Genomic DNA, 13,406 nt, shown 5'->3' with positions numbered 1-13,406 from the left:
TGTCGCACACCGGAAATACCAGATCTACAAGATGCGACGTGTTGTTGTCAGACGGCCTATATTTTCAGTACTTTGGAGTGAGCAAGTACATCATGTACTGCTGGGTCTGGGTTTGTTGAGGGCTGCTCATTCCACGGCTTGGAGTGGTCGAATACGTCATGTACATGTAAGGGTTGTTGGCAGGTTGTTGGGTGCTGGGCATGGGGCAGTAGCAGTATGTCATCTGCTGCTGGTTGCTGAGGCCCTGCTGTTGGATGCTGAGGCCCTGCGGCTGGTTGTTGAGAGGATAGAGGTAGTACTCGGAGGCCGTTCCATCAGTGAAGGCAAGAGGATCCCCAAGGGGAGGAGATTCGTTCTGAGAGAGAGAGAGAGAGAGAGAGAGAGAGAGAGAGAGAGAGAGAGAGAGAGAGAGAGAAAGAAAGAAAAATCATGTGCTTTAAAGGTGTATTGATAGACAACATTCAGCAGCACCACTCATAAAAGGTTCCCCTGACTCATGTCCGAAAGGCAGCAAAAAAGGGTAACATCTGCATGTCTCCAAGCTATTTTTTTAGGCCCGGGAAAAACTTAAAAAGTCCCTTTCCCAACAAATAAGGCAAAGCGGCTGTCAGCTTACAGCGGTAAAGAAAACCAAGGCAAAAGTACTGAAAATGATTGGAATAATATGGATGTATTATTTTTCTATGTATTATTGGAATGATGTGGATGTATTATTTTTCTATGTATTATCCATCTACACACATGTTGTTAATATGACCTTTAATGAAACCTTTGAGAGCCTATAATAATATAAACTCGAGTTGATCGGGGTCCCCCAGTGCTCTATGCTAGGTCTGCTAGTATTTCCTCCACGCAAAATATTTTAGCTCAAGAGTCAAAATCTAAATAGACGATTTATAAGCTCACAGCGTGTCGACGCATTGTGAGCTGCTATTCTCACCAAACAATCACCCTATATAGAGGGTACGCACATGCATAAAGTGAGTGGCAAATCGAGTGGCAAAGTGAGTTTAACGTTGTTTAGTGTAATTTAATGCAATCAGATAGGACTTTTCTGTTTGGATGTAAAACTACTTTCTGTCAATGCCAGAAAGTTTTTTTGCCACTCATATAGGCGTTCCCTCATAACTTCCGGGTATTATAATGATGTCATGTGCATACCCTCTATAAGGACACTTAGGTTCAAAAGGTTAATATTTATAAAAATATAAAATGCAATATTTCTATGAAAACAGTAGAATGGGCAGACTCTTGTCTCTTACCTCCTCCACTGGCTCCGTGTTGACTGCCTCTTCCACCTGCTGGCTCTAAACACCAATAAACATGTTAAGTTGAATAATCTAACCTTAAACAGCACAATGCACCATTCATCATGCATCCCTGTTCCATCATCTCAGGACCTCACCGGGTGAGAAGGATTCAACGTTCAGTAGGCAGGAATTCTACACTTTGAGTGCATTCATACAATGATATTTGAACAAATCCGTAACAAAGGATGTTAGTACAATATAATACATATTTTGGTGTTTACAACCTGCCCACCGCCCTATGCTCTGCATGACCTGTGTAGTCTATGTTGCCAAAACATTTGTTTATTAAAATATGATATTGTAAGTAACACGGATTTCAAAACCATCATGCTTAAAGGTTGTCGCAAAGCACAGTATAGCAGCCACAAGCATAGGTGGTCACTGGTTATAGTTAGCTGCTATGTATGCAGAGAAATTTGTAATGTGCAAGCAAAATGACCAGATATGCCATAAAGCCTGAAGAGGGCGCCATTTCATTGCTTTTGCTGCCTATAATGTGCAATGATCCTGCTGCAGGATTCCTGCAGCAAGTCAACCTTAATGAATGTCAATGTCATGTGCATACCCTCTATAAGGACACTTAGGTTCAAAAGGTTAATATATATTTATAAAAATATAAAATGCAATATTTCTATGAAAACAGTAGAATGGGCAGACTCTTACCTCCTCCACTGGCTCCGTGTTGACTGCCTCTTCCACCTGCTGGCTCTAAACACCAATAAACATGTTGGCTTGTGGTGGACATTTTTGTCAAAATTCTATTTTTTCCACTGAAATACAAAACGAGTGGACAATACTATTACCAGAAACCCATAAAGAGCTAGCCCTGAATGACCATTATAAATATAATAAATAATAAAGGTCTGTAACTCTGAGTATGTTCAAATCGAAATGGTTCCATTTGTACACTCTCAGAGTGAAGGTGGTCCTTGCAAATAAATCATTTGAGAACCACTAGTACGAGTTGGACTCAGTATGTCATACATATTGTGAAGAAAACCTGCAGACATGACATTCAGTAATTGGGTGTGATGATCAAAATAAGAACATTATGTGTAAAAAAGAAAAGGTAAAACTTGACAAAAAAGACCTCTGTAGGCATGTGACTGACAGATACTTACAGGAGCACACATCGAGCCGCCAAACAGGCCCAAAAGCAGCAACACAACCAGTGACTTCATGTTTCAGCTTTGATATGTATGCCTATATACAAGCCAGGCACACAAACACACAGACAAACAGAGATAAATGACTGTCATCAAATCATTTCAACTGCACATGGTGCTCTAATCTAATTACAGTCAATGAGCATGGAGGCCATTGGAGGGGTTCTGTTTCTTGCTCTATTTATATTCTGATTGTGGAAAAAAACAACTATACAGAACTATATAGCAATACAAAAATTTAGGGGGGACAAAGTTGAAAAGTAGAACCTTTTAAAGAGTTTAATATTACAATTTCCCAATTTAGTGGCACATGCATACCCTATTTTCAGTCTGACCAGAAACAGGGATAAGAAACATTGAATATAATAAAAAAGAGTGATAGTAGAGAGATGATCTTACCTTGTGTATCTTTCTGAACTCAGTCAGTCCTCTGCCAGGCTACTGTTGGTGGAGTCATTTAAAAACCCACCAGAGATTGGCTGTCAGACCGTTTCGACCAATCAGATCAGACCGGTACCCCAGCAGGAATTTAACCACCAACCAGCCCAACACAAGTGATGACAGCTAATTAATTATTATCTCTCCTATCAAGAGCATGCACTCAAAAACAAACCAGAGAAACACACATGGTGGTTGTCAGTCGCTTGAGGCGCACATTACCTGTATGTACAACAAACATGATGAAATGGGCCATTCTACATAATGAGTATATGTTTGGTAGTGTAATTATAGTACGTTTGTACTTTTACAACATTTTGAATAGAGCACTTTACTATTAACAGAGATTTCCATGTTGTGGTATTGCTACTTTACTTTACCCATGAAAACAGAAAAAGAAAAAACAACAGAAACAGTTCTGCGACCACTGCCAATGTAGTGCCCCAGACAAGACCTGGCCACAACAACTCTTTTTTTTAATCACAATTTTTATCCCACGATTAAGTAACCCATTATTCACCCGGTGCCAATTGCCTAAGGGCCCGTTACCGTACAGACAGGGAGTCATCAGATCGCTAATTATTTCACATAGGCCTACACAAGTCTCTTTTTGAAATCGGCTGCCATAATATCTTTGTGGTTTTCACACAAATGGATTGCAGACAAGGGATCACACACTGCAAGAAGATGCGATCTAGACCCGATACATATAGGCATTTGTTTTTTATGTATGTAGATTCCGATGCTGTTTTTATAGACTATATTTAACAGCAATATTAGTAGTAGCTAATATAGTTATATGCACAGTATGACACCTGGATTTATCCAAGGAATAGCCTATACACCTGAATACAGACTTTCTGTCAGTGAGCACAGCTGTCATGTGCAACCCTGTTCATATTGTATGATGTCCAGTCGGCGATAGAGCCAAATATAAAACAGATCTGAAAGATCAGCCCTCCTATGAGACACAGACTGAGTAGAAAAAAGTTAATTTAAACATTAGTGAGGAGCAATTATCTGAAGAAAGTGGTGAAGTGGTCCTTTAAAATCATAAACTTATAATAAATAAAATAAATAAACAACATTTCAGTTCATAACTAGTCTACAATTTACAGCTTGACAAATGTAAATGTTTCGTATTCTACGGTTATAGGATTAGGATAGAGGTAGACCATTTTTTTGTGGAAACAAGTGTGCAAAACAAGATTCTTTTTAATGTTTGTGTCTCACAATCTACCGTAGAATGAGTGTTTCTCAAAATAGGGGAACTTGCAGTATGCGCGTGACATCATCATCAAACCCGGAAGTTATGCAGGAATGCCTACTGAGTGGTAAAAAACTACTTTCTGGCCTTGACAACCCATTCATCAAAACAGAAAAGTCCAATATGATTGCATTAAACAACGTTAAACAATGTTAAACTCACTTTGCCTGTTGCTTTGCCACTCGATTTGCTACTCGATGTGCCATTCACTTTAAGCATGTGCATACCCTCTATACGTCTAGGTTACACGGATCGTGGTACTACAGGCGGTAGGCTACAGGAGAGAAAATGGAAAATTACACTGAGTTAGCAGTCAGGGGTTCAGCCATTTGTCTGACTCTTGAAAGGTCTCAATGGAACAGTTGGCAGAATGGCAGATCATCTCCAAACTGCTGATGTGCTATAGGTTATGCATGGGAACAGAGTGGCATTCCGACCCACCCCCATTCCGACTTCGTGGTTTCCGGGTGCGGTTAGGGTTAGGATTAGGGTTAGGGACAGGGTTAGTAATGAGCGCTTTGGAATGGCGGCGCGTCTGAATAGTCTACCATACAGATTGGGTAAAATAATAAAAATGTTTTGTTCATTAAAATACGTCTGTGGATCGCATGGATGTGTGATGTTGAAATGACATTGGGCAATATACTGTACCAATTCTGCAGTGGTGTAAAGTAACTAAGAACATTTACTTAAGTTACTTACACTTAAGTACAATTTTGAGGCATTTGTACTTGACTAATTCCAATTTCCAATACTTTTTACTTCAATGTGCCGCGATGCGACGCATTGTGAGCATGTAGATCTGCTATTTTCAAAAGATGTGTTATACATTTGAAAACTTGAAATGAGAGTATTGATACTTTCACTCAAGTAAAACATTTGAGTACTTTTTCCACCACTGCATCAAAGCTTTAACCTACAGTATGTGAGCATGACGACTGAACATGGTGAAATGTATGTGGTAATGTGCTATTAACCTGTGGTTGGGAAATAAGGTGAGAACTCCATATAAATACATTCCATTTCGTAATGTTTTGGCAGCAACAGTGGGAAAATACACAGACCATTGATTAGACTATATTAAAAGTACAATATTGCTAAACTATGATAGAGAATAGCTAATCCATGTAATATCAGTCCATCTCAGTGTCCCTACTGATTCAAAATTCAAGGTTTAGTTTTCACTGAAGTGTGGGTCATGATGAATAAGATCGCGGATACAAGCGGCCAAAATGAGTTTTCACAGAAGGGTGCTGGCCCCTACCCGGCTAGCTGGCACCACCCTTATAGAGATAGGGTGAGAGAGAAGTTTGGTAATACCCGAGGAACAAGGAGTTAAGCTGTGCTGGAAAGGACAGTACGGATGCCCCCCGAGCATCTCCCTAGGGAGATCCTTGCTGCACGTCCCACTAGGAGGAGACCCCCTGGACTGGAGAACCAAGGACAAAATCGGGAGATTATCTCCACACCGCCACTGGCCTTGGAACGTCTCGGGACTTGGGGGAAGAAGTGGCTAATGTTGCTCGGGAAATGGAAGTCTGACGCTCTCTGCTGAAGCTGCCCCCTTGACCCGACTCCGGATAAGCGGTTGAATGGATGGATGGATGGATTGACTCAACTCAACTCAACAAACAAACAAGCATAAGAGAATTGCTTGCGGGCCAAGAAACAAGTCAAGAAATGAAGAATATATATACAATATATTTTGAAAACAACGCAATACTGCCTCATCAAGTTGGTATTGTGACTTATATATTGTCAATTACGTGCATGAGACGAGGAGAGGTGGTGGAGTTAGCTGTTTTAGATGACAGTTTGAGGGTCCAATGGATTTAAGAGGTTTTGTCCTAAGAGATTAGTAATACTTTCCATTGGTTCAATATTTATTTAACCAACGTAAAGGGTGTTCAATAGCACTGATTTATGAAAAAGATCTAAAACCTCAAAAATGGAGTTAGGTGGTTTCCTCCCTATCCAACGACAACAAAAGATTCCACGTTTTACGTCTGAGACGGACGTTTAAAAGATGTTCAAATGCCCTGATCCAGAAAAGGTTGAGAACCACTGCGGTCTATGGGAGTTTGAGTTTTCCATTGTTTTTTGGATGAACTGCTGAAAACAAGCTTAATTCTGGCGAGTATGATACATATAGCTCCAAGTTTAAAAACAAAACTCCAGTAAAGAATATTCCTCAAATTTGTACTTGATTACATTAGCCTACTTGAGTACATGCACTTAGTTAGATCTTCACAAATGACTACCCTGTTCATTATTGGTCATGGTTCATGAATTCAACGTGTGTTTGTGTGTTTGCTGTGATGACATAATGTACCCGACAACTTCTGTAGTCCTTCAAAATACACGTACGTGGTAGAACAATAGCTGGACATGTAAACTATACTACCAGATCTACGAGCTTGTCGATTGGCTATTTTCCGTGAAGGGTTTAGCTTAGGGAGAAAATGAGGGAGCCATGACCTAGTATAGAGTCCTGGGGGACTGCGGTCAGAGCTAAGCTTGTGTCACCACAGTCTATATTTCAGACATCTAACCAAGAACCCATGAAAAAAAGACTTTAAAAAAAGCTGACCCTTTTTCTGGGATTCAACTAGGCTAGGTTTCAACAACAGTAACAGATCTGTAAGATCACAAGTTCTGTTCCCACAACAATGCGTTCTTGTGTCAATGTGATGTCAAGCAAGGCAGCACTACCACCATGCGGACTGCTTTTTAATGTTGCTGTTGCTCCTCACTTTTGTTTTTTAGAGTGACAATCCTGTAACGATGTAACCAAAGGATCACAGATTTGATCGTGTCCGCTGCCACTGCCTCACTCTTTTTTTAATGATTTTATTTTATTTCTTTATTTTTATGGAGGGATAGACAGTAGGCTGACAGGAAATGGGGACAGAGATGGGGGGGGGGGGGGGGGGGGGTGACATGCAGTAAAGACCAGTCAACATGCTGGCTGGGCACACGCTAACATCGCTATGGAAAGTTTCTGACTCACACACAATCTTATTTTGTAATGAGCTGAGTGTAACGTGATGGGGAAGTACAGGACTGTATGACATGATGGTGCTTGTAGATGCCGTCTTTGGTAAGTTTGCTTAATGAGTTGTACAATAACTAATGTGGTTAAAACTCCCGTCACTGTCTAGTTCATTTCCAACCAGTACCATAATGACCAAAAAGCACCATTGTGACGTGTAGATTTCTTTATTATTATTTTGTGCCAGAGTTTTAAAAACAATCCAGATTAGTTTTTTTCAAGATTCTTAGAAAATAGCAGATCTACAAAGCTTGTAGACCCCCTATTTTCAAATGGTTAACATGGTTATAACTGAAGCAAACACAAATAAGCAACTACACTTTATTTAGAGACGAGACCCAAAACACACAACCCACAACTACCACTATATTAAGCGACTTAATCCCAAAGTCACTTTTAATAAGCAGACTTGAAAACACTGGTGATGTTGTGTGGGGGTTTTCACAGGGCATGGATTTGTGTCCTGTGTAGTCACGCATAACCACGGCGTGGGTTACACATGATTGATTAATGAGTGTGCATGTTTGTGTTGTGAACATTATATTTCAGTTCCTCTTTCGGTATGATACTGTATATGTAAGGTGGATTCAGTCACGTCACCTCAAGATGCCACGGGAGAGTCTTGATTTGATTTAGTTTAGTGCAAGCCCTCGAGAGACACGCACGCACACACATGCATGAGACAGAGATAGATAGACTCGTGCACATTTCCATGCATTGATATTTAACTTCTTTTGTCATAGCACCTGTTTTAACCGTCTGTCTGTGTCCCTTTTGTGCCCATATAATGGAGATCTCTGTATCTATCTGTTTGCCTGTATCTGCCTGTGTCTGAAGAGTGCAAACTGACTGTGAAAAGTGGACTGGTTAAGTAATCAAATGGCAGCTGTGGGGTTGCCATGGCAATCAATTGGCTGAGGCAGAGGCTGGGAATTCTACAGGTGATGTGACTTAGGCTCATTAGGTCCACTGGCAGAGCCTGACCAGAGCCTTTTGTGCATGGCAGTTCTGGACAACCGTGTATCCAACCGACTCAAGGCTGGGCATTGAGACGTGGTGCATTTATAGATAGATTTCTATGTCTCCGACGTTGGTCAGATGTAATCTGACTCCGTCAGATAGATGGGGCGGTATTGAGTTCACTATACAGCCAGCATCTGGGATCACTCAGTGATTGGCGTTGAAACCGACCCGCGCCGAGACGAACCAATCAGCAGCAGCTACATGTCGGATCTTGGCTAGACCGGGTGTGACGGCATTGGGAAGCGCCTGTTGCAATTCTATTTCCCAGCACCTTGAAATTCTATTCTTCTATTCTTGAACGCAAGCGAAGACATGACCTACACATCCGACAAGATAGCGAGAGTTTTAAACAAAGTGTTGAACCTAATTATATCAGGCGTTCGTTTAACACTTTTCGTTTACTTTCCTTCTGACACAGCTACTAGACGTTATGTAGACGCGTCAATATGATTGACAGACGGTCCAATCCAAATACCTGCCAAGTAGCTTGAAAAAACGGGCCTTCTTCAGCGATTGGGCTACAGAGATATCAGGTGTGAAGCAAGCTTCTTCAATCTGGTGGAGTCAGGTTAGGTCAGATGAGCCTTCAGCCGCCCTGAAGTGGATGTATGGGAATGTATACAAACCCTCAGGCGTTAGATGTACACTCCCAGGGTTTCACTGTGTGTGACGTCATGTGAGGAAGAGAGATGAGTGGAAACATTTTGGTGTGATGAAATAACACGTTGGTGTCTTCTTGTCACGCGTGCGCGCACACACACACACAGACACACACACCCACCCACCCACAGAGAGAGCGAGAGAGATCCGGCCAAAGTCATTCTACTGTTACATTCCATGGCTGACGGACCATCCCTTACACACCAACACTGTCTGTCTGTCTGTCTGTCTATCAATGTGTCTGCGTTTCTGTCCATGTAGTTGTAGTGTCATTCCAGTCTCTCAAACGTTACGTACTTCCTGAAGCACATTAAACCGTATATAGACCGGAGTCCTCTAGGAGTCTACATTTGGTCCGCTCCCTTTTTCCCTCTTATATAACTGACCTACAAGCTCACAATGTCACGTTCGACGCACGCACGCACACACACACACACACACACACACACACACACACACACACACACACACACACACACACACACACACACACACACACACACACACATCTCTCCATGCAGGGCTGGCACTAAATCAAATGAAGACTCATCCCGTGGCATCTTGAGGTGACCTGAATTGCCGTCCTCTGCCACTTTGTGCCATCCTCTCACTCTCTCTCTCTTCCTCTTCCTGTTTACTCATGGTGTGGTCGCTGGGCCCCTGCCCATCCTGGCCCCGCCCAGCGCTCACTGCGTGTCTCAGCCTGGTGTGTATATGAACAGCTGGCGTGCATGGACACTCAGCACACACTGTAACAACTCTAATCTCTGAAGGAGCTACTGTACGGAAGCTGATCCCTCCGGCTTATTGATTTGAGAATTAAGAGAGGAAGCAGCGGTTACAATCGGTGGGACTGAGATTTGGTACGTTTGTTTATGACTTTTCATTGCTTTAATGTTTTATTTGATCTGCCAGCTTAAGGTTGTTACTGTACACATCATTGTTATTTTAAACATGGATGCTGTGTATTATTGCAGATTTAGTTTCCTTCAAATAAATATTCCCCGGTCAGTTCAGATTTAAAGAGATGACTTTCATATGAGTAGGCTAATGTTTGAAGGATATTACACATTATGAAATTAATGAAACAATATATATATTATGTAAAGACACACACACACACACACACACACACAGGGAGAGACGCACTGAGTGGCAGGCTGTTCCCACGGTGACCGTGTGTTTTGTTTGTGGCCTCCCTCCTCCAGACAGACCGGCCAATCACAGATGGAGCTTCTGACAGCTTTCCTCGTCATCGTGATCATCGCGACAACGTCAGCTAAGCCGGTGAGATGATGACCACAACGCTGTACGCTATATAGACGTCAACCCTCCCTCTCTCCCCCCTCTAGAGCGAGAGGTAGAGAGCTACCTCTCGCTCTACTTCTTCTGTACAACAGTACAAACAAACAAGTCCTCACAATGTGGGCCACATTGTGAGGACTTGTTTGTTTGTACTGTATGTACAGTAGGCCTACGGCAGCAATATGAAAGGGAAAGGTGTCAGGGATCAGTTGTAATTACTCAGTCTGTGAGACGTACATTGTACTTACGCATGCATCCTGCATTCCCTGTGTGTATACTGCTGCACACATAACAGTCATTAACCCGAGAACACTAAACCCAACTTTTGTCACACCATCGCAATAAAAACTTCTGGGTTTCAGAGGCCACACCTTCGCTAAACCCGGCTATGTTTTACTCGATGTAATATATTCCATCAAAAATATTTCTCATCAGAATATATTAGCAATACATGGCAATTTGAGGCACTCTTCTAAAATCTGTGAAAAATGTTTAAAGATATTCCTAAAACAAATACCATAATGGACCTGGAAACTTTGGTCCACCCATTCCTGGGACATATTAGAATGGTCCAGTATGGGATTTTCGTTTTACCCTGTATCACTAAACCCGGGTGAAATTCACCCAAACATCTGCCTGTAGAAACAGGGATGTACCTTCTATGCTGTCACTGAGCATCATGAAGCTATACCCAAGGACACACCCACCTCAGACATCAGAAACATTATGACATAAATCACATAAACATAACTGTCCGGATGAAAATCACTCTGCATTGGTGTTCTAGGGTTAATAAGACATGCAGGGAAGTGCCATTATCCTAGCGAGGCACAAGCTTGTATATCTGCTATTTTTCAACAGCTAAAGTTTCAAATAATGGTTGGTTATGAGCTAAGGCGACACACATGCGTTTGAGGTCTTATTACTGTACTTCCTCTTTCCACGTTAAGCAGTATGTGGAAGTAGGCCTGTCTGTCACAATTATTACATAATCGCCTAATCGCAATTATTTTACATAATCGCAGTTATTTTTGCATAATCAGTTGTTTCCTTGTTAAAAAAAAGAAAAAATATATAACAGAAATAGCAGATAAACTATTTCCGCTGTTTTGTACATTTTTTGGAAAGAGAATTTCTGGTTTCATATAGCACTGCAGCATTAATGACGTAGGACAGCTGCAGGTAGAACAACAATAAGATAGGTTTGCTATCTTGCTCAATATTCCATTAACAAGACATGTAGGAACTAAACCTGTAACGAGTGGGCTAATCTCCCCAGAGACGACATTTCAACATTCTGGAGTTTCTTTAGAGCTACTCTGTTGTTTTTCAAACCCTACTTTTATCTGCTGCTGCTGCGTAGGCTACTTTTGCCAACTAAATAGGTAGGATGCAATTTCTAAATTAGTATCATCGGTAACACCTGTGAAGGAAGTAGGGAAGCGGCCCGGAAGTAGGAAGAGTTATTCTGTGTGCATAGAGCCCATTGAGAGTGAATGTCTGACGTTCATGATGTGACATGCTCCCGCCTCCACAGACCGGCTGGTCCCGGCATCATCACGATGCCGATATCGCTGACAACGACCTGTCCACCCTGTTGGAGATGCACACCATGAGGTCGTCGGAATCCTGGCAGTCCTCCCAGTCGTCAGAATCCAGGCAGTCCTCCCAGTCGTCAGAATCCAGGCAGTCCTCCCAGTCGTCAGAATCCGAAACGTCCGAGTCCAACTCGTTCTCACAGCAGGATCCCTCCGACTCATCGGAATCCAGCGAGGAGGATGACTCCGATTCTTCAGAAGAATCCTCCGAGGAAGTAATCATCGTCATCCCCGTCCTGACGACCACGCCCGGACTGGAGTCACCTTCCACAGCAACCACGCCAACTGTCGACGCCATGACCACTACCACGCTGCTGCCCACGCCCGTACCAGAGGGGATGAGCACCGGTGGCCCGACGATGGCACCGCCTCTCACAACGCACGATGTGACGTTACCGGGAACCGAATTCACCCCATGTGTCACGCACAACATTGTGACACCTACGCACAACATTTTGACACCTGCTCCCGTCACTGAAAGTCGAGGCGACAACTAGACCGAGCCATACTGAGTAATATCCATTAGTAGCCTTGCCTAATCCAATGACTAAAAAAATTACTTCACACCCTTCTATGCTTACATGTACCGGCAAGTTATGGAGAAGACAACTTGCATGACAGTCAGTGGTGGAAAGTAACTAATACATTTGCTCAAGTACTGTACTTAAGTACATATTTTTGAAGTATTTCTACTTTACTTGATTATTTCCATTTTTTTTATTTCTACTCTAATATCCAAATAGTTTACCTTTAATTCACTACATGTATTAATTTGAAAACTTTAGTTATACTTTGTCGATTTGGTTTATTATTACCGCAAACATACAGTAACCACTTCAGCCCCATATACTGTACAGTACATTTTGGCCTGGATTTATTTTGGCCGATCCACAATGCGTTGTGACGCAATGTATTGTGAGCTTGTAGATCTGCTATTTTCAAAAGATTATTATACAATTTTAAATTGTACATTCCGCTCAATGAGTACTTTTACTTTCGGTACTTTAAGTACATTTTGAAGCAAATACTTTTGTACTTTACAAAGTACATTTGTAAAAGAGTATTTCTATATTGCAGTATTGATACTTTTACTTAAGTTAAAAAAATGTGAGTACTTTTTCCACCACTGATGACAGCATATATCTCTCAGTGTGACAGAATTGTACATAATAAATCTAATCCACTTCTCTGTACCACACAACTAAAGGACTTTCATCACTGGGTTAATCCGTCACAGGAAATAGATCTCAAAACGTGACCACCACAGATGACTAACAAGCTAGAACCAGTGAATGCTTCAATCACACGATACACTTTTATATTGTTCTTTTAACTCTGAGAGTGTACAGATGTAACATGTACATTCTCACAATGTTACAAACGGATACATTCACGCAGAGGATTGTATTGCGTATGTGTATTGTATACCAGCTACTCATCCGTGCACCAATTTACGGAGACCACTTTTAACTTTGCGATGTGATGTCTTCCTTGTGAAAACAACAGAACTACCACTGTCTGCTACTATAACATGTTCAGGTAGCATAAGGAACCTGAACTGCTGGCTACAAACTTATGTTTGTTTGA

General features: G+C 41.7%; 2 protein-coding genes across 2 annotated transcripts; one reads left to right on the top strand and one right to left on the bottom strand.

Moving 5' to 3' along the window:
- Positions 1-64: 64 nt before the first annotated feature.
- On the bottom strand, positions 65-2,515 carry LOC308309706 (uncharacterized protein; the record flags this gene model as incomplete). The annotated part of the gene is made up of 4 exons (XM_080755623.1): positions 2,432-2,515; positions 1,974-2,018; positions 1,263-1,307; positions 65-355 (listed from the first exon to the last, which is right to left on the bottom strand). The coding sequence occupies exons 1-4, from the start codon at positions 2,489-2,491 to the stop codon at positions 65-67; spliced, it is 441 nt and encodes a 146-aa protein (XP_080611749.1). The 5' UTR covers positions 2,492-2,515.
- Positions 2,516-9,644: 7,129 nt separating this feature from the next.
- Positions 9,645-13,037, top strand: LOC308309557 (uncharacterized protein). The gene is made up of 4 exons (XM_080755456.1): positions 9,645-9,779; positions 10,125-10,203; positions 11,759-12,915; positions 12,956-13,037. Exons 2-3 carry the CDS (start codon positions 10,144-10,146, stop codon positions 12,314-12,316), a joined length of 618 nt encoding a protein of 205 aa, XP_080611582.1. The 5' UTR covers positions 9,645-9,779; positions 10,125-10,143; the 3' UTR covers positions 12,317-12,915; positions 12,956-13,037.
- Positions 13,038-13,406: the final 369 nt, after the last annotated feature.

This window comes from Protomyctophum bolini (assembly GCF_963924005.1).
Source record: "Protomyctophum bolini genome assembly, chromosome: 22".
NCBI classification, from domain to species: Eukaryota; Metazoa; Chordata; class Actinopteri; order Myctophiformes; family Myctophidae; genus Protomyctophum; species Protomyctophum bolini.
Note: the sequence above shows the minus strand (reverse complement) of the source record. Positions and strands in the feature narration are given on the sequence as shown.